The sequence below is a fragment of the Prinia subflava genome (genome assembly GCF_021018805.1).
Source record: "Prinia subflava isolate CZ2003 ecotype Zambia chromosome W unlocalized genomic scaffold, Cam_Psub_1.2 scaffold_31_NEW, whole genome shotgun sequence".
NCBI classification, from domain to species: Eukaryota; Metazoa; Chordata; class Aves; order Passeriformes; family Cisticolidae; genus Prinia; species Prinia subflava.
In genome coordinates, this window is record NW_026960608.1 from 3,248,999 (window position 1) to 3,272,991 (window position 23,993).

The 23,993-nt window shown below is 48.9% G+C and overlaps 2 protein-coding genes across 2 annotated transcripts; both read left to right on the forward strand.

Moving 5' to 3' along the window:
- The first annotated feature begins 758 nt into the window (after window positions 1–758).
- On the forward strand, window positions 759–7,967 carry LOC134565027 (uncharacterized). The gene is made up of 4 exons (XM_063424388.1): window positions 759–5,517; window positions 5,890–6,142; window positions 6,716–6,821; window positions 7,626–7,967. Exons 1-4 carry the CDS (start codon window positions 5,310–5,312, stop codon window positions 7,788–7,790), a joined length of 732 nt encoding a protein of 243 aa, XP_063280458.1. The 5' UTR covers window positions 759–5,309; the 3' UTR covers window positions 7,791–7,967.
- A 7,048-nt stretch (window positions 7,968–15,015) lies between these two features.
- On the forward strand, window positions 15,016–22,224 carry LOC134565025 (uncharacterized). The gene is made up of 4 exons (XM_063424385.1): window positions 15,016–19,774; window positions 20,147–20,399; window positions 20,973–21,078; window positions 21,883–22,224. Exons 1-4 carry the CDS (start codon window positions 19,567–19,569, stop codon window positions 22,045–22,047), a joined length of 732 nt encoding a protein of 243 aa, XP_063280455.1. The 5' UTR covers window positions 15,016–19,566; the 3' UTR covers window positions 22,048–22,224.
- Window positions 22,225–23,993: the final 1,769 nt, after the last annotated feature.

A 23,993-nucleotide genomic window follows, 5' to 3' on the forward strand; every position in this document is an offset into this window, starting at 1 on the left:
AGTCGTTGAGGCCGCTGAAGGAGAAGAAAAGTGGCCTCTGCTGTATCTCTGTACTGACTCCTGGATGGTGGCTAATGCCCTATGAAGGTGGCTACAGCAATGGAAGAAGACCGATTGGCAGTGCAGGGCTAAACCCATGTGGGCTGCTGTGTTGTGGCAGGACATCACTGCACGGGTAGAAACGATGGCTCTGAAGGAACGTCCCGTAGATGCTTACATGCCCCAAAGTCGTGCCACTGAGGAACATCAGAAGAATGAACAGCCAGCTAAGGCTGCCAAAATTGAAATAGCTCAGGTAGACTTAGACTGGGAGAAGAAGTGTGAACTCTTTACAGCCTCATGGGCCCATGAACCATGCGGGCATCTAGGAAAAAATGCAACCTACAGACGAGCTTGTGATTGAGGGGTCGGCCTGACCACGGAGGCTATCACACAGGTCACCCGTGAATGTGAAACGTGCTGCAATCAAGTGAGCCACATGAGTGAAATGTCCTTGGAATAGATGGCCAAAGTGAGTTTTAAATCTGCTGAGGCCTGGCAAATTGACTATATTGGACCACTGCCATGAACACACCAAGGCAAGAGCTTACATGCTCATCGTGGTAGAGGCAACTACTGGTTGGCTGTAAAAATACCCTGTAAACCATGCTATTGCTCGAAACGCTGTCTTAGGCCTTAAGAGAGACATTTTGTAGTGACATGGTACCCCAGAAAGAATGGAATCAATGAGTCTCCTTGTCTTAGTTTGGAAAGACAGGTGTCTGCCAGGGAAAAGCCGGAGCTTCCCTTGGAATGGGGAATGTAAACCCCCTCGCTCTGAATTATTTTAATTTTGAAATTAAGGAGCTTTCAGGCAAAGATATGGGAATAGGAATAACAGTTCTTTACTAGGAATATTAAAAACGAAGTAGTACAAAAAAGCAAACGAACAAAAAAGAAAAACACTGGCAGAGTCAGAACACGACCTGACACCCTGTTGGTCAGGGTGTTGGTAGCAGTCCAATTAAGTCCTCCTGGAGTGACAGATGTGGTTCTGTTGGAGTAGAGATGATCCCGTGGAAGGATCCAGCGGTGGCGAGATGAGTCTGGTCTTCCTCTGGGAAGCCAGTGGAAAACAGGCTGTCCTGGTGTTCTGAATCTCAGGTTTTATCCAGGTAGGAAAGCTTGGCTCCTCCCACTGGGTGGAGCATCTCACAATGGGATGATGCCATTTTATCAGTCATGCAGTGAGCCTTAATGGCTCATTAACAGCAGATATCCCCCTGGAAGGAGGATGGGTCAGGGAAGAGATAGGAACACTGCCCCACCTGGTTTTAACAGCTGGCCCATTAACAGAAGACACCTGCCCCCTTCCCCCCGGAGCCATGAGGAATGGGTCATAGAAGAGATAAAGAAAGAAACACCTCCCCAACCAGTTTCAACAGATGGGAATAGAATACATCTTGCATTGAACCCAAGACACTCATTTATGAAATAACCTCATAAACTCTTAGGCAAAGAAACATGCATTGAGTAGATATATCACATCCCTTATCACCCACAAGCCTCTGGAAAGATTGAGAGGTATGATGGACTGCTGATGACTATGTCAAGAGGGTTAGGCAATCGGGCATGGAAGCATTGGGATGCAAATTTAGCAGAAGCCACTTGGCTGGTTAACACCAGAAGATCTGCTAACCGCCCTGGTCCTGCCCAAACAAAACCACTACATACTGTGGGAGGAGATAAGGTCCCCATACTACACACAGGGAAGTGGCTGTGGAATTCTCCTCCCATGGGAAAAGGCAAACCTATTAATGGGATTGTCTTTGCTCAAGGACCTGGGTGTACTTGGTGGGTAGTGCAGAAGGATGGGGAGACCCGGCGTGTGCCTCAAGGAGATTTAACCTTGGGGGAAAAGTAATGAGTGCAAACTGTATGTTGCAGGAAGTAAAGTAGCAGGAGTGACATGAACCGACGATGAGTGAATTTTACGAGGAGCGAGGAGAGTGCGAGGATAGCCCAGGCAGGGCCGGTGTCGGTGCCGAACGGTCGAGTGTGTCGCTTCTGTCCCGAGCACCCATCTTGATGGAATGGAGCCCAAGTCACAGCCTGTTTTTTAAACATCTGGAGGGCTGGAAGAAACCCATCAAATGGGAAACTAATATCTGTCTTTGAAAGGAAGGGGGACGGTAGTTAATGAAAATGTATACGTGTGTTGGACATAAAGATGGTTTAAGCATGGAGTTTAAGTTGTAAGTGTTGGTAAGAAGGGATTTCAGTCATGACATAAATACAATGGAAGAATTAGAAGCCAGATATAGATATATATATAAAAAATTCTGTGGGATCTGAGTATGATGCAAATGGTGCGAAGTAAGGGGTGGAGACTGTACTGGCTGTGGCTGAGATGGAGTTCACTTTCCCCATAGCGTCCAACAGTGCCATGCTTTGCATTTGTATCTAGAAAGGTGTTGATAACACATCAGTGTTTTGGCTACTGCCGGGCAATGTTGGCACAGCGTCAGCGCTGCCTCTCCAACATTCTGCCCCCAATAAGTAGGCTGGGAGTGGGCAAGATCCTGGCAGGAGACACCACTAGACCAGGTGACCCAAACTGGCCAGAGGGCTATTCTGTACCATATGACTTCAGCTCAGAAATAAAAGCTAAGTTAAGGAGGGGGAAAGGGGGCACATTAGTTATTTACAGCGTTTGCCTTTCGGAGCAACCCCTACCTGTGCTGAAGCCCTGCTTCTTGGAAAGTGGTCGGACAGTGCTTGCTGATGGGAACCAGAGGATATATTTGTTTTTCCTGTTTCCTTTTTTGTGCGAAAACTTTCTCTTTTCCTTTAGTAAACTGCCCTATCTCACCCTGTGAGTTGTTTTCCATCTTATTTTCTCTCTGTGTCAAGCTGAGAAGGGGGAGTGATAGAACGACTCTGTGGGCACCAGCAAGAGGAGCTGGAAACCACTGGGCAGCCGGAAAGCTAACAATGTAATCACGAGAGTAAAAATGTGCTGGGACAACTCAATGACTGGAGCTCCCCAGTCAATGGCTATAAAGTGGTCAGAAGGAAGGAGAGGCAGAGGTGGTCCTCTGTGTGAACTCAAAATAAGAGGGATTTTCTGTACAGAGCTGTCTTTGAAAGACAGCGATGAACAGGTTGAGAGCTTATGGGTGAAAATTAGAGGCCAAGCTGTTGCGTTAAGAGTAAGAAACTTGGCAGAAAATAAAGCCCCTTGCACTCCAGCTGCTCCTCAGACATCAGAGGGACCGGGTGGGGTTAGGCCTAATTTCCGGTTACAACCAGTTCAGCACTGTGAATCTGGTTGCGTTCTCTAAGAACCTTTGTGAGCGCAGATTCAGGAATAGAGTGATTTTCTGAAGTTACAGAACTAGAGATTTGGAACTGCCATTGAGAAATGCACTAGCTGTGGTAGAAGTCTAATAACATCATGCTAACCCATGCAATACTAATAATAGCAATGGTATGCAGAAGCTTCCCAAGAGGGCGTCCCCGCTTTGGAGGAGGGAGAAGAGAACAGACCGGCAACTGTCTCTGACATCTCTTGGGAATTCCTGCTACCTAGCTGAAATTTCTACCCTCCTTATATACAGCCCAATCTTCTCCTCCTTACGTATAGCAAGATCTAATTGGAGAGCTGAGTAATATAATCATATACGTGGTAGCATGTACTTCAGTAAGCTTATTAGCATATGCATGAGTGTGCATTTTAATACTTAAATGACCCTTAATCGGGCAAAGGTTACTTCTTTGGCCTTGGTGTCCTTCAGAGTTCCGCTCTTAAGACTTCTTTCCATTTCATGCCGTTCATCAGAGCCAAGAAACGGCTTTCCTAGCTGCCCATGAACTCCTCCTTCGGCCATATTGTCCTTTCTTGACGTCAGCTATGTGGATCTCCATCAGGAAAGATAATGTGGAGGGTACACGGTTTAGGCCATATATAGTAAGCCTTAGCCCTTTCCTGACTCCATGGTCATCATCCCACACAAGCCAACAAAAGAAGCCAACCTTGTGTTTGGTATCTACTATAGGCCACCAGATTAAGAGGATGAGGTCGACGTAAGACATCAGGCAAGTTAGGCGGGACATGAGCGTTGCTGAGTAAGGGCCTTCTCTTCTGGTTGAGCTGAAGCATGAAGTGGACATGCATAGGTATTGGAAGCAGGGACACGCATTCTGGGAAGAATCTAAAGATGCCGCCCAGGTCTGTAGGGATGGGATCAGAAAAGCTAAGGCAAAGCTGGAGCTGAATTTGGCAGGGGATGTAAAGAATCATAAGATGGGCTTCCACAGGTGCATTGGTCAGAAAAATAAGGCTAAAGAAAGCGTACGCCAACCCACATTCCCTTCCTCCCTCCCCCCCTGCCCCCGCTGATAAATAAGCCAGGAGGTCTAGTGGCCAGTAACATGGAGAAGGCTGTGATACTCGGCGAGTCGTTTTCCTCTGTTTTCACTGGCACGGTTACCAAACCTCTTGAGACCCTGAACCTCAAGGCAGGGACTTGGGGAACAAAGTCCCTTCCATCATAGGAAACAATCTGTTTTGAGACCACCCGAGGAACCTGTGGATACACAAGTCCTGCACCTGGGGAGGCACAACGCCATGCACCAGTACATGCTGGAGGTCGATCGGCTGGAAAGCAGCTTTGCAAAATAGGACGACGTGCCCTTGCCGCAAAGGCGGCCAAGGATCTCCTTAGCCCAATATCGAGGAAAGCAGGGTTTATATATGTTACAAGATAGATGTGTGGGCCATTCAAGGTGCTCACTGTGCCCGGAGCTGCAGGGCACAGCAGACCACCCTTGGGCAGATTTGAGGGCGCTGCCTATTTTTCTAAAAGCCTCCTATCCAGCCTAACGCAAATCCTACTATCTTGAACCCTCAAGCCAGCAGTGCCGAACGCACGCTTTGTATTTTATTTGCTTCCAGGAGACGTGCAGCTTAGAAACGTCTGCAATGGAAGTGGGGCTTTCAGCAAACAGTGTAGAGCAACTTCTGTTGGTTTTTCAAAATGTCCCGAGAAGTTAAGGGCAGGCCTGCCCTGCCCTGGCCAAAGCAGTCATTTGACTGAAGGGAGCAGCACCAAAAAGGCACAGGCACCTTTGGGGTGGACTTGATGCGGTAACAAATAATAAGAAATAGTGTTTGTAGCTACTACAGCCTCTTCTGCGACCTCGTAGCCCGCCCTCAGGGTCGCAGCACTACACGGGGCAGGTCCCTCGGCGCCCCGAGGGCCCCAGGTCGACGAGAGAGGACTCGCCAAGGGGGCGGGGAAAAGCGAAAGAGACAGGCGGGACAGCAAATGGAGACGCGGGCCACGATCCGTCGGCCCAATGGGCGCCGCGGAGGGCCGGGCTTAGTGGAGGAAGTGTCGGGGCGGACACGGGCGTTGTCCTTGGCTGACGAGAGTATCGGGGTGCTGGCCTCTCGCCCTGGTGGCGCCACTACCGTCTTCGGAAAGATTATCGGCAAGGCGTTTCTGTGGTCTCGTCAGCGACGAGGACTAGGAGGTAGCCTCGGCTTTGCTCTCTGTGCGCGGTTCCTCTTCCCTTCCCCCTCCTCCCGCGCTTGCGGGCATCTGAGCCGAGGACACCCGGTGCGCGGTACCCGGGCGCGCGGCAGGGCGCGCGGCGGCGCTGCTGCTGCGGGTGGGTGGGTGCAGGGACGCGGGACGGACGGGGCCTCTCTGGGTTGTGGCGCTCTCTACTGCACCGTCCCCATAGCTTGTTCTGTGCCGCACCCCCACCCCTCCGGCTGCCGCGGGCGTACTGGGTTGCAGGTGTTGTCCGGACTCGCCTCGTATCCCACCCCCACCGTGTCGTGTGTGCGCGCGTAGAGAAGGACCTCCGACGGTAACTTGGTCTCAATGTGTCTCCTAACAGCATCCCCCAAACTGGATTATGAGGGCAAGGAATTACATCTTTCTCTAATTAAAAAAAAAAAAAAGCAAAAAAATTACGAGGTGGTCATCCTGCAGGCTTCAATAGCTTTCCAGAACTCGTTTCTGTGGGGAAATAAGACCGTGATAACAGCATGCTTGCAAGGGTCACGAGTGTTGGTACTGGAAACTGGAGTGAGCTGCTTAGACCGGGGGAAAAACAATGCAGGCGTTGCCTATGGGATGTTAACTTTAAGGTAATATCCCATGTGATTTAGTTCCTAAAATGCTGAAAGTTAGCAGTTAGGGATTCTTTCTGCTTTTGAAGGTAGGGTTTGCATGCAGTATAGAAGACAGACTCGTCCCATGCACTTGCAGGCTTCCTGGCATTATGCGTGTGTTCGATGCTTGAGCTCCCTGTCCTGTGGGAAATGAATGGCCGCTGCTCTTCCACTTCACTAAACTCTTTGCTGATTCAGTTAAGCCATTTGTCTTCAGTCTCTGCGTGGACCACATCCAGTAGAAAAACTGCTCAGGAAAGGATCGGTCCCAACTAAAACATACTGGAGCTTGTTAATCGCAAGTAGTGGCCTGTCTCCTTCCCCCATGGTCTTGCATGACGAATCTCACTTCTAGAGGGGGCTCTGTAAATATACTGTATTTTGGGTACAGAAAGCATAATAATCATGCAGGAAAAATCAATGTTCTGGCTTGTCTTTGGGGTATCTGGTAATCTGCTTCTGTAGGAGTTCAGCGGGGCAGATGGGTTTGCATAAGCTATTGCCTTTCTCTGAAGCCGGTTATGTTTTAAGTGTTTACTCTTCCTCCAGTGCCATTCGTTCCTTGATCGTTTTGCCCCTAGACGCGACACTTTTCCTAGTCATGCCTAAGGAGCCAATTATCGAGTTGTCTGGAGCAGGAGATTCTGGTGAATCTGTAAGTACTGTGGGAGTTTTCTGTGTGCTAAACTGTACCTGTAGATAGTTCCTCATTTACTAGACTCTTTCCCATCCCCCCTTTCCCCCTTGATAGGGCACAGTAGGCTACTTTGGGTTTTCTGGCGCTATCATCTCTTGCCTCTGGCTTGTAATGGAGTTGAGCTTTTTGACTAAAAGCAGTGCGATAAAGCAGTGCTGGTCCCTGGGTGTGTACTTCTGGTGCAAAGCGCCATGTTGTTTTGGAGTGCAGTCTGGTGCCTATTGTCGTGGTTTAGAGTCAGAGTAGTAGTCCTTCTAACATGGAGAAGAGGGCTTGGGGTTTTTGGCAGGTCCGGGGCAAGGAAGGGCAAAGCTGGTTGAGAGGTGCTGGATGTTTTGCTTTAAGCTGTGAAAGCCATGTTCAAAGACACTGTAAACCCACGCAAAAGGCAGCCAAAAGTTTATTTTCCAGCCGGATTGGTTATGTTGCCTGAAGACACAATGGGGGCTTTAACGCGGAGACAGTGTCAGCTTCTGTGGCTGTTTTGTAGTCCTTTGGTGTCTATCTTGAGAAAAATTGCCTAGCTCTCTTTTGCCCCTATAGCGTGCATAATTGGTCTTTGTAGCTTTGCTTGGAAAGCTTTAGTTGCCAGTGTTTGGACGGCCGTTAATTTGGCCATGCAATGGTTGAACTGCTAGGAATTGGCTAGCTGCTTTCTCTGGGTGGTTCTCTGCTCTCATTCCTTCCCTTCCTGCTCTCTCCCCTCTTGTTCCTTTATTCTTTTTATTTTACTTATTTATGGGTTTGTACTTCCTTCTCCAGCTTCTTGGGCATGTCGTGATTGTTGGCGAGATGTGTGTTGCTCACCTGGGCCTGACCAATGGATTCCGGATGGTTGTGGATGAAGGGCCCGAGGGTGGGCAGTCTGTCTCTCGCATGCATCTACCCGTTCTGGGTGGCGGTCAGTTGGGCTGGCCGCCTGGCTAAGATTTTGGCACCGCAAGAGTTGCTGCACGTGTACAAATCGCCGCTGAATGGATTTCGTCTGTTGCCCATCAATCTAGCGGCTTTTGATGTGTAATTTTTCTTTTGCCGTGCGTCTGTGGAAGGTAACAAAAGCTTTGAGCAGCAGTTGCACAATAAAGATTTGTCATGGGGATATCATCTCCGTCTTGCGCGTCTTACTGAGGGGAAGTAGTTCTGCAAGTTCAAACGGTGTCTCACCGAAATGCAAGTATGTGGAATGTTTCAGCCAGATAACAGCATTTCAGAGATAGATGATGATTTGCCTGTTTGTTTGAAGCGTGAAGCTGGAAGCGCTGCTTAGCAGTCTCTCGCGTCTTGTAGGAAGCAAAGTCTTAGCTCTTTGGCAGTGGTACGCCAACGTACAGAAAGCCCCTATGTAGGCTGCTGCTAAAAGTGTAGAAGATACTGTGTGTGAGGCTACATGCGTGCTTTCCAAGGGTGGATTCAGCATGGTGCACTGTGTTGGAAGCATCTACCTCCTGTTGCACCTGGGTGTCCTGGTTACATAAGTAGGGTGCCAGTTTAGCACTGTGTGCATGTAAGCCAACTGTATTGTACCACCCTCTGTGTCATTCCTGATGACCTGCTAACGATGGATCACTTGCAGTAGCTGCCTATTATACACCCAACACCTGAGGCTACAAGATGGGTGTTAAATGAGATAAGGGGGAAGAGGCAACCCTTCCCAGGCAGGGTAGTGTTTTTCTTCACACAAACGACTTAGCCATGATAAGTGCTTCCTCTGGGGAAGCACCAGCACATTCCCACCCAGCCTGAGGGGTCATCTCTGCTAATGGGCCATAATGGACTCAATGGCACTAGGATCATAGGCAGCTGCAGTGACTTAGACCATCAAAGACTCCCAAAATATCCCATGACTCACAGTATTACATTCCTCCACTGTGAAACTCCCTGTCCTGGGGGAGGTACTGAGCATTCCCACTTGAACCTGTGCTTATATATCTATATCTATATATCTATATCTATATAGATATATAGATATAGATATCTTTGGGTTTGGGGACTTTGGGCACCACCACTCGACAGATCCGAAGGAGGACCACTACTTCAACAGGACTGCGACCACTACTTCAACAGGACTGTGACCATCACTCTGACCAGCAGGGTGCCAGTTTATACTCTGTGGGTTAAAACCAGTTCTCTCTGTATCGTTGTATTTATTGTAACCTGTTTAGTAAATTGTAACTCCGACCTGTAATCTCTCTTGAGGCAGATGTGTGGGGTTGATTTCTCCATACGGTTTACATTTGAACCAGCATGCTGGGTGATTGCCATAGGTTTTAGAAGTCTCTGGCACCTGGTGGAATTTTATGTCTCGCCTCGCAGGCAAGGTTTTGGATGCTTAGCTCCAAGCCGAAGAGAGCCAAGGGTTATGAAACCCAGATCCGCTGGAGAGTTGTAGGTTCCTAGACCAGCCCAGGTGTGAAGGGACCTCGCAAGATCATCTGGTGCAGCCTTTTGCGGGAAAGGGAGCCTAGATGAGATTATTTAGCACCCCGTCCAATCGCATCTTGAAAACCTCCAGCAACGGGGACTGGTGCAACTTGTGCCCATTGTCCCTTGTCTTCTCCATGTGGCTCCCCTGAAGTACTAGAATACTGTGAGGAGGTTCTCCTTGAGCCTAGGCAGGTGCGTAACATTTTGCATCTAATTCCTTTGTCATTGCTAGCCTTCATGCAGCCCCTGTCTGCTTTCAGATGTTCCTCCACAGCTTTTGGATCATGCTGAGCCCATTTGTCCGCGTATTTAGGACTTAGGCTTATTCCTTGCTTCTGTAAGTATTCAGTGATATCTCTTGCCGTCCCTCCGACTATGCCAATTGGTGCAAGTGGGTGTTTTAGGTCGCTTAAAGAATCGCCGGGAAAGGTATCAGCAAAAGCAGGTTCTCCAGCCCTTTGAGCATCTTTGTGGCCCTCCTTGGGACCCTCTCCAGTCTGTCCGCCTCTTTTTATTGAAGTCTGGGGACCAGAACTGGACACAGAGCTTGGCCTGCAGGCATGGCCTCTGTGAGAAGAGGCCAGGGTCTGCTCTGTGTGAGACACAGCTAGTTTTCACCAACTAGGCACCAGACTCCCTGAGAGCCAAAGCTGAGCAACTCAGCAGAGCTGGTGGCACCCCTGTGTAAGCATATTTAAGAAAGGGTAAAGCGCTGTCTGGGGCAGGTATTTCCCTGCTGCCCTTAGATCTGGCAGGTGGCTATGTCCCGAAGGAACTTTTTCATCTTATTTTCTCCTCCTGTCCTATTGAGGAGGGGTGGTGAGAGAACAGCTGGTTGGGCCCCTGGCGGCCAGCCAAGGTCTGACATCATAAAGCCTAAAAGGCATATTCTTCCATGTAGAAGGGGGTTGGTGGTTTAGAGATTTTAGGAACAGGAAGATGAATTAGGGGCTGAATGTTGATTTGAGTGAAGGGCAGGTACCAATCCGTCTTCTATAACTGCAATTTCAGCAGCAGAGGACAGCTGAGAATCAGGCCCCAATGATGCTGGTCTGGGTGTTGCCAAGATGGAGTTCATTTCCCCATAGCAGCTCTCACAGTGCCGTGGGTCACGTGAAAAAGGGAGGCTTCCTCGACCCTTAGTGTGGGGAGATTTACTCAGTCTTTAGTGTTTAATTTGTCTGTGTTTCGGGAAAGCCGCGGCCGTTGTGCCCGACCAGTCTGTCAGCGTCCCGTTGGGGGGATCCTTCGCTGAGCAGTCGTACTGGATCAGAGGGTGGTTCGACTGACTTAGGGAAACACACCAACAGTGTAAGGGAGGCCCCTCAGCAGGTCTTCCCCTTTACCTATTGTGTTACCTGCCGCTGACGACTGGTAGCGTCCGCCAAGGATTCACGCTAGCAGTTTATGGAAGAACACTCTTTGTTAATATAAGTTGTGACAGGTTAAGGTTCAAAGATTGTCAGTGATAGTGTCTGTCTGCAAAAATATATTTGAAGGAATATGCAGAGAAGCTCTAATCCCCAATAAAATGTTCCGCATGCATAGAGTATGATTCTTATCCAATAGGCATCTCTATGAGGGAGAAGACAGGTTCAGCCCATCAACTGATCCCAGCAGCTACGATGGAGTCGATGGAGTCTTCCCTAACTTTTCCCCATTCTCGACTTATTTTTATAGTATTTCTGTGTGTTTAGGTGGAGCTTGAGTGACTCTATTCATGCATACCTTTGTTACTGATTGGTGTAAAATTCTCTTGCTTTGCTTTTAAAGGTACAGTCAGAAAGAATATAGAGCGCATGCCCAGTGAGGGGTGGTCGCACTTTGGAGGTGGGTAACTTTGGGATGGAGGTGTGCGTTAATATTATTATTGGTCTTTAACGAAGCAAGTTCATCGAAGGAGAGAGATTTCACCACAGTTGCTGGCTCAGCAGTAAGACATCTTCCCCTATCTCCCGTGGCTGACAGGTGGTATGCGGATTATCAGCTGCAAAGTACCATCGAGTTCCCTTCCCCGCAAGGATTTCTGCAGAGCCTGGCCTTTGCTCCGCTCCACCCTCCATTCCATCCCCATTAGCAGGTGCGTGTGTATGGGGAATCATCACGGAATAGGTTTCAAGTCATGCCAACTGCATTCCATCCAGGGAGCAGCAACTGTGATTTACCCTATAATTCCCGTACTGTTATAACGCCTGTAAGGATGTTAATATAACTCCTAAGTTTCCTCTAATTGAATCCCCAGTTACGGGTCCACAGGGTCCCCAGTCATTTTCCCACACCGTGCTTTGCATTGGTAGCTAGAAAGGTGTTGATAACACACCAGTGTTTTGGCTACTGCTGAGCAGTGTTGGCACAGCATCAGTGCTGTCTCTCCAACATTCTGCCCCAGCATCAGCTGGCTGGGGGTGGGCAAGATCCTAGGAGGAGTTACAACCAGGACAGCTGACCCAAACTGGTCAGAGGGATATTCCATACCATATGATGTCAGCTCAGAAATAAAAGCGAAGTAAAGGAGGGGGAAAGGGGAGCATTTCTTATTTACAGTGTTTGCCTTCCAGAGAAACTGGTACATGTGCGGAAGCCCTGCTTCCCAGGAAGTGTCTAGACAGTACTTGCTGATCGAAACTAGACAATCAATTTGGTTTTTTTCCCTCTCCTTGTTCACGCACAAACATTCACTTTTGCTTTAGTAAACAACCTTATCTCAGTCTGCAAGTTGTTTTTCATCTCTCCTGTCCAGCTGGGAAGGAGGAGTGATAGAGTTGTTTGGTGAACACCTGGCATCCAGCCAAGATAAACCCACACCAGTCCTTTTTGGTTCCTAACGTGGGCTGAGACACTGGCCCTTATATATCTTGCATGGTATAGTAATAGTAGTTATTGAGTAGCAAGCTCCTGTGCGGGACATGGAGTTTGTCAGGTACGCTGCTTATCTCTTTGTTTTGTTGAGTTTGGGAACATGTTACTACAAACAGTGGCTCTGTGCTTTGCTGTGACATTGATGGCTTTGTTGTGCTAGGGGAGCTACTTTCTGGGGACAATGAGGGACTCACTCTCCCTATCTGGGACTGATGTAGATTGTTTTAGAATGCAGGCTGCCGCATTCCTTGTTCATCCTTATGTAAGCTGTTGAATACTATTTTTACTATTAACTAATACTGTTGGCACCCTATGGGGTTTGTGGAATCTGGTGTCATCCTGCTGTGAGACAAAACAAACTGTAGGTGAGGAGGTACTGAAATGTGCCCTGAAGCGGCAGCTCGCTGGATGGCAGTGCGTGTGCAAGGATTTGAGCAGGTTCCTAGAGTGGTTATGACCTCCCCTTGCCTGGGACTCTACACCTAAATAGGTAAAGAAGCCTGGCAAACTGACGCGTCACCTGATAGAAGGGTGCCTTACCTACCCTGATGAAACCCAGCAGCTTCTTGCCCTGTACGAGGGCCTGGCCTATGCCTATTGAGCCACAGTTCAGTACTGTCAGAAGAGTGTGGCTGAGGCAGGGACCCAAACTGCATTTGAGGACACTATGGCTGAGATAGGGACCCAAACAATAACTACAGTAATGGCCCCCAGAAGTGAGAAAGAAAAGGTGGGTGAGGAGAGCCAAGGAGCGATCAGCAAGACTCACTCACCTTTTAGTAGTGCCATGTGGCCAGTGCCAAAGTCTGATGGAGGGTGGAGGTTAACAGTAGACCATTGTGGCCTGAATGAAGTAACGCCCCCACTGAGTGCTGCTGTACTGGACATGTTAGAGCTCTAATATGAACTGGAGTCAAAGGCAGCCAGGTGGTATGCTGCACTTGGCATTGCCGATGCATTTTTCTCAATTCCTTTGACAGCAGAGTGCGGACCACAGTTTGCTTTCATGTGGCGGGGTGTCCAATACACCTGGAATCGACTGCCCCGGGGGTGGAAACACAGCCCTACCATCTCTCATGGACTGATCCAAAGTGTACTGGAAATGGATGATGCCCCGCAACATCTACAATACGTTCATGACATCATTGTGTGGGGCAGTGAGGCAGAAGAAGTGTTTGAGAAGGGAAAAAGAATAGTTCAGAATGTTCTGATAGCTGGGTTTGCCATAAAGAAAAGCAAGGTCAAGGGACCTGCACGGGACATCCAGTTTTTGGGCGCACAAATGGTGGGGTGGCCGTCGTCGTGTGCCTATGGATGTGGTTAACAAGATAGCAACTATGTCTTCACCAGCTAAGATGATGGAAACACAGGCTTTCGTAGGCCGCCTGGGGTTCTGGAGAATGCATATTCCACGTTACAGTCAGCTTGTGAGGCCCCTCTATTGAGTGACCCAGAAGAACCATTTTGGATGGGGCCTTGAGCAACAACAGGCCTTTGAGCAGATCAAACAGGGAAGTAGCTTTTGTGGTAGCTCTTGGGCCTGTTCAGACTGGACCAGCCCTGCAAAATATACTCTACACTGCAGCTGGATAGCATGATCTCACTTGGAGCTTCTGGCAAAGAACATCAAGAGAAAGCCGAGGTGGACCATTAAGGTTTTGGAGCCGGGGTCATTGAGGATCAGAAGGCCCACTACACTCCCTCTGAAAAAGAAATATTAGCAGCATATGAGGGGGTTTGAGCATCCTCAGTTGTTGTTGGGAAAGAAGCGTGTCTCCTCTTGGCGCTGCAATTTCCTGTGCTACACTAGATGTTCAAAGGAAGCATCCTTTTGACACATCGTGCAAACAGTGCTGCGTGGAGTAAGTGGGTGGGTAGCAGCACTGATCACACAACGAGCTTGACTGGGGGAACCCAATTGCCCGAGAATCCATGAAAAAAGGCAGAGGTTTTGGAGAATTTCTTTGAAAGGTCACTCGTGCTCAAGAAGCACCACCATATAATGAGTTATCAGAAGATGAAAGAGGCCATGCTCTCTTTTCTGACGGATCCTGCCTTGTGGTAGGAAACCATCAGAGGTGGAAAGCTGCTGTGTGGAGTCCCACACAATGAGTCGTTGAGGCCGCTGAAGGAGAAGAAAAGTGGCCTCTGCTGTATCTCTGTACTGACTCCTGGATGGTGGCTAATGCCCTATGAAGGTGGCTACAGCAATGGAAGAAGACCGATTGGCAGTGCAGGGCTAAACCCATGTGGGCTGCTGTGTTGTGGCAGGACATCACTGCACGGGTAGAAACGATGGCTCTGAAGGAACGTCCCGTAGATGCTTACATGCCCCAAAGTCGTGCCACTGAGGAACATCAGAAGAATGAACAGCCAGCTAAGGCTGCCAAAATTGAAATAGCTCAGGTAGACTTAGACTGGGAGAAGAAGTGTGAACTCTTTACAGCCTCATGGGCCCATGAACCATGCGGGCATCTAGGAAAAAATGCAACCTACAGACGAGCTTGTGATTGAGGGGTCGGCCTGACCACGGAGGCTATCACACAGGTCACCCGTGAATGTGAAACGTGCTGCAATCAAGTGAGCCACATGAGTGAAATGTCCTTGGAATAGATGGCCAAAGTGAGTTTTAAATCTGCTGAGGCCTGGCAAATTGACTATATTGGACCACTGCCATGAACACACCAAGGCAAGAGCTTACATGCTCATCGTGGTAGAGGCAACTACTGGTTGGCTGTAAAAATACCCTGTAAACCATGCTATTGCTCGAAACGCTGTCTTAGGCCTTAAGAGAGACATTTTGTAGTGACATGGTACCCCAGAAAGAATGGAATCAATGAGTCTCCTTGTCTTAGTTTGGAAAGACAGGTGTCTGCCAGGGAAAAGCCGGAGCTTCCCTTGGAATGGGGAATGTAAACCCCCTCGCTCTGAATTATTTTAATTTTGAAATTAAGGAGCTTTCAGGCAAAGATATGGGAATAGGAATAACAGTTCTTTACTAGGAATATTAAAAACGAAGTAGTACAAAAAAGCAAACGAACAAAAAAGAAAAACACTGGCAGAGTCAGAACACGACCTGACACCCTGTTGGTCAGGGTGTTGGTAGCAGTCCAATTAAGTCCTCCTGGAGTGACAGATGTGGTTCTGTTGGAGTAGAGATGATCCCGTGGAAGGATCCAGCGGTGGCGAGATGAGTCTGGTCTTCCTCTGGGAAGCCAGTGGAAAACAGGCTGTCCTGGTGTTCTGAATCTCAGGTTTTATCCAGGTAGGAAAGCTTGGCTCCTCCCACTGGGTGGAGCATCTCACAATGGGATGATGCCATTTTATCAGTCATGCAGTGAGCCTTAATGGCTCATTAACAGCAGATATCCCCCTGGAAGGAGGATGGGTCAGGGAAGAGATAGGAACACTGCCCCACCTGGTTTTAACAGCTGGCCCATTAACAGAAGACACCTGCCCCCTTCCCCCCGGAGCCATGAGGAATGGGTCATAGAAGAGATAAAGAAAGAAACACCTCCCCAACCAGTTTCAACAGATGGGAATAGAATACATCTTGCATTGAACCCAAGACACTCATTTATGAAATAACCTCATAAACTCTTAGGCAAAGAAACATGCATTGAGTAGATATATCACATCCCTTATCACCCACAAGCCTCTGGAAAGATTGAGAGGTATGATGGACTGCTGATGACTATGTCAAGAGGGTTAGGCAATCGGGCATGGAAGCATTGGGATGCAAATTTAGCAGAAGCCACTTGGCTGGTTAACACCAGAAGATCTGCTAACCGCCCTGGTCCTGCCCAAACAAAACCACTACATACTGTGGGAGGAGATAAGGTCCCCATACTACACACAGGGAAGTGGCTGTGGAATTCTCCTCCCATGGGAAAAGGCAAACCTATTAATGGGATTGTCTTTGCTCAAGGACCTGGGTGTACTTGGTGGGTAGTGCAGAAGGATGGGGAGACCCGGCGTGTGCCTCAAGGAGATTTAACCTTGGGGGAAAAGTAATGAGTGCAAACTGTATGTTGCAGGAAGTAAAGTAGCAGGAGTGACATGAACCGACGATGAGTGAATTTTACGAGGAGCGAGGAGAGTGCGAGGATAGCCCAGGCAGGGCCGGTGTCGGTGCCGAACGGTCGAGTGTGTCGCTTCTGTCCCGAGCACCCATCTTGATGGAATGGAGCCCAAGTCACAGCCTGTTTTTTAAACATCTGGAGGGCTGGAAGAAACCCATCAAATGGGAAACTAATATCTGTCTTTGAAAGGAAGGGGGACGGTAGTTAATGAAAATGTATACGTGTGTTGGACATAAAGATGGTTTAAGCATGGAGTTTAAGTTGTAAGTGTTGGTAAGAAGGGATTTCAGTCATGACATAAATACAATGGAAGAATTAGAAGCCAGATATAGATATATATATAAAAAATTCTGTGGGATCTGAGTATGATGCAAATGGTGCGAAGTAAGGGGTGGAGACTGTACTGGCTGTGGCTGAGATGGAGTTCACTTTCCCCATAGCGTCCAACAGTGCCATGCTTTGCATTTGTATCTAGAAAGGTGTTGATAACACATCAGTGTTTTGGCTACTGCCGGGCAATGTTGGCACAGCGTCAGCGCTGCCTCTCCAACATTCTGCCCCCAATAAGTAGGCTGGGAGTGGGCAAGATCCTGGCAGGAGACACCACTAGACCAGGTGACCCAAACTGGCCAGAGGGCTATTCTGTACCATATGACTTCAGCTCAGAAATAAAAGCTAAGTTAAGGAGGGGGAAAGGGGGCACATTAGTTATTTACAGCGTTTGCCTTTCGGAGCAACCCCTACCTGTGCTGAAGCCCTGCTTCTTGGAAAGTGGTCGGACAGTGCTTGCTGATGGGAACCAGAGGATATATTTGTTTTTCCTGTTTCCTTTTTTGTGCGAAAACTTTCTCTTTTCCTTTAGTAAACTGCCCTATCTCACCCTGTGAGTTGTTTTCCATCTTATTTTCTCTCTGTGTCAAGCTGAGAAGGGGGAGTGATAGAACGACTCTGTGGGCACCAGCAAGAGGAGCTGGAAACCACTGGGCAGCCGGAAAGCTAACAATGTAATCACGAGAGTAAAAATGTGCTGGGACAACTCAATGACTGGAGCTCCCCAGTCAATGGCTATAAAGTGGTCAGAAGGAAGGAGAGGCAGAGGTGGTCCTCTGTGTGAACTCAAAATAAGAGGGATTTTCTGTACAGAGCTGTCTTTGAAAGACAGCGATGAACAGGTTGAGAGCTTATGGGTGAAAATTAGAGGCCAAGCTGTTGCGTTAAGAGTAAGAAACTTGGCAGAAAATAAAGCCCCTTGCACTCCAGCTGCTCCTCAGACATCAGAGGGACCGGGTGGGGTTAGGCCTAATTTCCGGTTACAACCAGTTCAGCACTGTGAATCTGGTTGCGTTCTCTAAGAACCTTTGTGAGCGCAGATTCAGGAATAGAGTGATTTTCTGAAGTTACAGAACTAGAGATTTGGAACTGCCATTGAGAAATGCACTAGCTGTGGTAGAAGTCTAATAACATCATGCTAACCCATGCAATACTAATAATAGCAATGGTATGCAGAAGCTTCCCAAGAGGGCGTCCCCGCTTTGGAGGAGGGAGAAGAGAACAGACCGGCAACTGTCTCTGACATCTCTTGGGAATTCCTGCTACCTAGCTGAAATTTCTACCCTCCTTATATACAGCCCAATCTTCTCCTCCTTACGTATAGCAAGATCTAATTGGAGAGCTGAGTAATATAATCATATACGTGGTAGCATGTACTTCAGTAAGCTTATTAGCATATGCATGAGTGTGCATTTTAATACTTAAATGACCCTTAATCGGGCAAAGGTTACTTCTTTGGCCTTGGTGTCCTTCAGAGTTCCGCTCTTAAGACTTCTTTCCATTTCATGCCGTTCATCAGAGCCAAGAAACGGCTTTCCTAGCTGCCCATGAACTCCTCCTTCGGCCATATTGTCCTTTCTTGACGTCAGCTATGTGGATCTCCATCAGGAAAGATAATGTGGAGGGTACACGGTTTAGGCCATATATAGTAAGCCTTAGCCCTTTCCTGACTCCATGGTCATCATCCCACACAAGCCAACAAAAGAAGCCAACCTTGTGTTTGGTATCTACTATAGGCCACCAGATTAAGAGGATGAGGTCGACGTAAGACATCAGGCAAGTTAGGCGGGACATGAGCGTTGCTGAGTAAGGGCCTTCTCTTCTGGTTGAGCTGAAGCATGAAGTGGACATGCATAGGTATTGGAAGCAGGGACACGCATTCTGGGAAGAATCTAAAGATGCCGCCCAGGTCTGTAGGGATGGGATCAGAAAAGCTAAGGCAAAGCTGGAGCTGAATTTGGCAGGGGATGTAAAGAATCATAAGATGGGCTTCCACAGGTGCATTGGTCAGAAAAATAAGGCTAAAGAAAGCGTACGCCAACCCACATTCCCTTCCTCCCTCCCCCCCTGCCCCCGCTGATAAATAAGCCAGGAGGTCTAGTGGCCAGTAACATGGAGAAGGCTGTGATACTCGGCGAGTCGTTTTCCTCTGTTTTCACTGGCACGGTTACCAAACCTCTTGAGACCCTGAACCTCAAGGCAGGGACTTGGGGAACAAAGTCCCTTCCATCATAGGAAACAATCTGTTTTGAGACCACCCGAGGAACCTGTGGATACACAAGTCCTGCACCTGGGGAGGCACAACGCCATGCACCAGTACATGCTGGAGGTCGATCGGCTGGAAAGCAGCTTTGCAAAATAGGACGACGTGCCCTTGCCGCAAAGGCGGCCAAGGATCTCCTTAGCCCAATATCGAGGAAAGCAGGGTTTATATATGTTACAAGATAGATGTGTGGGCCATTCAAGGTGCTCACTGTGCCCGGAGCTGCAGGGCACAGCAGACCACCCTTGGGCAGATTTGAGGGCGCTGCCTATTTTTCTAAAAGCCTCCTATCCAGCCTAACGCAAATCCTACTATCTTGAACCCTCAAGCCAGCAGTGCCGAACGCACGCTTTGTATTTTATTTGCTTCCAGGAGACGTGCAGCTTAGAAACGTCTGCAATGGAAGTGGGGCTTTCAGCAAACAGTGTAGAGCAACTTCTGTTGGTTTTTCAAAATGTCCCGAGAAGTTAAGGGCAGGCCTGCCCTGCCCTGGCCAAAGCAGTCATTTGACTGAAGGGAGCAGCACCAAAAAGGCACAGGCACCTTTGGGGTGGACTTGATGCGGTAACAAATAATAAGAAATAGTGTTTGTAGCTACTACAGCCTCTTCTGCGACCTCGTAGCCCGCCCTCAGGGTCGCAGCACTACACGGGGCAGGTCCCTCGGCGCCCCGAGGGCCCCAGGTCGACGAGAGAGGACTCGCCAAGGGGGCGGGGAAAAGCGAAAGAGACAGGCGGGACAGCAAATGGAGACGCGGGCCACGATCCGTCGGCCCAATGGGCGCCGCGGAGGGCCGGGCTTAGTGGAGGAAGTGTCGGGGCGGACACGGGCGTTGTCCTTGGCTGACGAGAGTATCGGGGTGCTGGCCTCTCGCCCTGGTGGCGCCACTACCGTCTTCGGAAAGATTATCGGCAAGGCGTTTCTGTGGTCTCGTCAGCGACGAGGACTAGGAGGTAGCCTCGGCTTTGCTCTCTGTGCGCGGTTCCTCTTCCCTTCCCCCTCCTCCCGCGCTTGCGGGCATCTGAGCCGAGGACACCCGGTGCGCGGTACCCGGGCGCGCGGCAGGGCGCGCGGCGGCGCTGCTGCTGCGGGTGGGTGGGTGCAGGGACGCGGGACGGACGGGGCCTCTCTGGGTTGTGGCGCTCTCTACTGCACCGTCCCCATAGCTTGTTCTGTGCCGCACCCCCACCCCTCCGGCTGCCGCGGGCGTACTGGGTTGCAGGTGTTGTCCGGACTCGCCTCGTATCCCACCCCCACCGTGTCGTGTGTGCGCGCGTAGAGAAGGACCTCCGACGGTAACTTGGTCTCAATGTGTCTCCTAACAGCATCCCCCAAACTGGATTATGAGGGCAAGGAATTACATCTTTCTCTAATTAAAAAAAAAAAAAAGCAAAAAAATTACGAGGTGGTCATCCTGCAGGCTTCAATAGCTTTCCAGAACTCGTTTCTGTGGGGAAATAAGACCGTGATAACAGCATGCTTGCAAGGGTCACGAGTGTTGGTACTGGAAACTGGAGTGAGCTGCTTAGACCGGGGGAAAAACAATGCAGGCGTTGCCTATGGGATGTTAACTTTAAGGTAATATCCCATGTGATTTAGTTCCTAAAATGCTGAAAGTTAGCAGTTAGGGATTCTTTCTGCTTTTGAAGGTAGGGTTTGCATGCAGTATAGAAGACAGACTCGTCCCATGCACTTGCAGGCTTCCTGGCATTATGCGTGTGTTCGATGCTTGAGCTCCCTGTCCTGTGGGAAATGAATGGCCGCTGCTCTTCCACTTCACTAAACTCTTTGCTGATTCAGTTAAGCCATTTGTCTTCAGTCTCTGCGTGGACCACATCCAGTAGAAAAACTGCTCAGGAAAGGATCGGTCCCAACTAAAACATACTGGAGCTTGTTAATCGCAAGTAGTGGCCTGTCTCCTTCCCCCATGGTCTTGCATGACGAATCTCACTTCTAGAGGGGGCTCTGTAAATATACTGTATTTTGGGTACAGAAAGCATAATAATCATGCAGGAAAAATCAATGTTCTGGCTTGTCTTTGGGGTATCTGGTAATCTGCTTCTGTAGGAGTTCAGCGGGGCAGATGGGTTTGCATAAGCTATTGCCTTTCTCTGAAGCCGGTTATGTTTTAAGTGTTTACTCTTCCTCCAGTGCCATTCGTTCCTTGATCGTTTTGCCCCTAGACGCGACACTTTTCCTAGTCATGCCTAAGGAGCCAATTATCGAGTTGTCTGGAGCAGGAGATTCTGGTGAATCTGTAAGTACTGTGGGAGTTTTCTGTGTGCTAAACTGTACCTGTAGATAGTTCCTCATTTACTAGACTCTTTCCCATCCCCCCTTTCCCCCTTGATAGGGCACAGTAGGCTACTTTGGGTTTTCTGGCGCTATCATCTCTTGCCTCTGGCTTGTAATGGAGTTGAGCTTTTTGACTAAAAGCAGTGCGATAAAGCAGTGCTGGTCCCTGGGTGTGTACTTCTGGTGCAAAGCGCCATGTTGTTTTGGAGTGCAGTCTGGTGCCTATTGTCGTGGTTTAGAGTCAGAGTAGTAGTCCTTCTAACATGGAGAAGAGGGCTTGGGGTTTTTGGCAGGTCCGGGGCAAGGAAGGGCAAAGCTGGTTGAGAGGTGCTGGATGTTTTGCTTTAAGCTGTGAAAGCCATGTTCAAAGACACTGTAAACCCACGCAAAAGGCAGCCAAAAGTTTATTTTCCAGCCGGATTGGTTATGTTGCCTGAAGACACAATGGGGGCTTTAACGCGGAGACAGTGTCAGCTTCTGTGGCTGTTTTGTAGTCCTTTGGTGTCTATCTTGAGAAAAATTGCCTAGCTCTCTTTTGCCCCTATAGCGTGCATAATTGGTCTTTGTAGCTTTGCTTGGAAAGCTTTAGTTGCCAGTGTTTGGACGGCCGTTAATTTGGCCATGCAATGGTTGAACTGCTAGGAATTGGCTAGCTGCTTTCTCTGGGTGGTTCTCTGCTCTCATTCCTTCCCTTCCTGCTCTCTCCCCTCTTGTTCCTTTATTCTTTTTATTTTACTTATTTATGGGTTTGTACTTCCTTCTCCAGCTTCTTGGGCATGTCGTGATTGTTGGCGAGATGTGTGTTGCTCACCTGGGCCTGACCAATGGATTCCGGATGGTTGTGGATGAAGGGCCCGAGGGTGGGCAGTCTGTCTCTCGCATGCATCTACCCGTTCTGGGTGGCGGTCAGTTGGGCTGGCCGCCTGGCTAAGATTTTGGCACCGCAAGAGTTGCTGCACGTGTACAAATCGCCGCTGAATGGATTTCGTCTGTTGCCCATCAATCTAGCGGCTTTTGATGTGTAATTTTTCTTTTGCCGTGCGTCTGTGGAAGGTAACAAAAGCTTTGAGCAGCAGTTGCACAATAAAGATTTGTCATGGGGATATCATCTCCGTCTTGCGCGTCTTACTGAGGGGAAGTAGTTCTGCAAGTTCAAACGGTGTCTCACCGAAATGCAAGTATGTGGAATGTTTCAGCCAGATAACAGCATTTCAGAGATAGATGATGATTTGCCTGTTTGTTTGAAGCGTGAAGCTGGAAGCGCTGCTTAGCAGTCTCTCGCGTCTTGTAGGAAGCAAAGTCTTAGCTCTTTGGCAGTGGTACGCCAACGTACAGAAAGCCCCTATGTAGGCTGCTGCTAAAAGTGTAGAAGATACTGTGTGTGAGGCTACATGCGTGCTTTCCAAGGGTGGATTCAGCATGGTGCACTGTGTTGGAAGCATCTACCTCCTGTTGCACCTGGGTGTCCTGGTTACATAAGTAGGGTGCCAGTTTAGCACTGTGTGCATGTAAGCCAACTGTATTGTACCACCCTCTGTGTCATTCCTGATGACCTGCTAACGATGGATCACTTGCAGTAGCTGCCTATTATACACCCAACACCTGAGGCTACAAGATGGGTGTTAAATGAGATAAGGGGGAAGAGGCAACCCTTCCCAGGCAGGGTAGTGTTTTTCTTCACACAAACGACTTAGCCATGATAAGTGCTTCCTCTGGGGAAGCACCAGCACATTCCCACCCAGCCTGAGGGGTCATCTCTGCTAATGGGCCATAATGGACTCAATGGCACTAGGATCATAGGCAGCTGCAGTGACTTAGACCATCAAAGACTCCCAAAATATCCCATGACTCACAGTATTACATTCCTCCACTGTGAAACTCCCTGTCCTGGGGGAGGTACTGAGCATTCCCACTTGAACCTGTGCTTATATATCTATATCTATATATCTATATCTATATAGATATATAGATATAGATATCTTTGGGTTTGGGGACTTTGGGCACCACCACTCGACAGATCCGAAGGAGGACCACTACTTCAACAGGACTGCGACCACTACTTCAACAGGACTGTGACCATCACTCTGACCAGCAGGGTGCCAGTTTATACTCTGTGGGTTAAAACCAGTTCTCTCTGTATCGTTGTATTTATTGTAACCTGTTTAGTAAATTGTAACTCCGACCTGTAATCTCTCTTGAGGCAGATGTGTGGGGTTGATTTCTCCATACGGTTTACATTTGAACCAGCATGCTGGGTGATTGCCATAGGTTTTAGAAGTCTCTGGCACCTGGTGGAATTTTATGTCTCGCCTCGCAGGCAAGGTTTTGGATGCTTAGCTCCAAGCCGAAGAGAGCCAAGGGTTATGAAACCCAGATCCGCTGGAGAGTTGTAGGTTCCTAGACCAGCCCAGGTGTGAAGGGACCTCGCAAGATCATCTGGTGCAGCCTTTTGCGGGAAAGGGAGCCTAGATGAGATTATTTAGCACCCCGTCCAATCGCATCTTGAAAACCTCCAGCAACGGGGACTGGTGCAACTTGTGCCCATTGTCCCTTGTCTTCTCCATGTGGCTCCCCTGAAGTACTAGAATACTGTGAGGAGGTTCTCCTTGAGCCTAGGCAGGTGCGTAACATTTTGCATCTAATTCCTTTGTCATTGCTAGCCTTCATGCAGCCCCTGTCTGCTTTCAGATGTTCCTCCACAGCTTTTGGATCATGCTGAGCCCATTTGTCCGCGTATTTAGGACTTAGGCTTATTCCTTGCTTCTGTAAGTATTCAGTGATATCTCTTGCCGTCCCTCCGACTATGCCAATTGGTGCAAGTGGGTGTTTTAGGTCGCTTAAAGAATCGCCGGGAAAGGTATCAGCAAAAGCAGGTTC

What these genes read in the sequence shown, in the direction of transcription:
- LOC134565025 (XM_063424385.1), top strand. Translation starts at nt 19,567, where the DNA reads ATGGAGACGCGGGCCACGATCCGTCGGCCCAATGGGCGCCGCGGAGGG. An exon ending in TCAGCGACGAGGACTAGGAG is followed by an intron (nt 19,775 to 20,146) that starts GTAGCCTCGGCT and finishes GTCTCCTAACAG; the next exon opens with CATCCCCCAAACTGGATTAT. An exon ending in TATGGGATGTTAACTTTAAG is followed by an intron (nt 20,400 to 20,972) that starts GTAATATCCCAT and finishes CTCTTCCTCCAG; the next exon opens with TGCCATTCGTTCCTTGATCG.
- LOC134565027 (XM_063424388.1), top strand. Translation starts at nt 5,310, where the DNA reads ATGGAGACGCGGGCCACGATCCGTCGGCCCAATGGGCGCCGCGGAGGG. An exon ending in TCAGCGACGAGGACTAGGAG is followed by an intron (nt 5,518 to 5,889) that starts GTAGCCTCGGCT and finishes GTCTCCTAACAG; the next exon opens with CATCCCCCAAACTGGATTAT. An exon ending in TATGGGATGTTAACTTTAAG is followed by an intron (nt 6,143 to 6,715) that starts GTAATATCCCAT and finishes CTCTTCCTCCAG; the next exon opens with TGCCATTCGTTCCTTGATCG.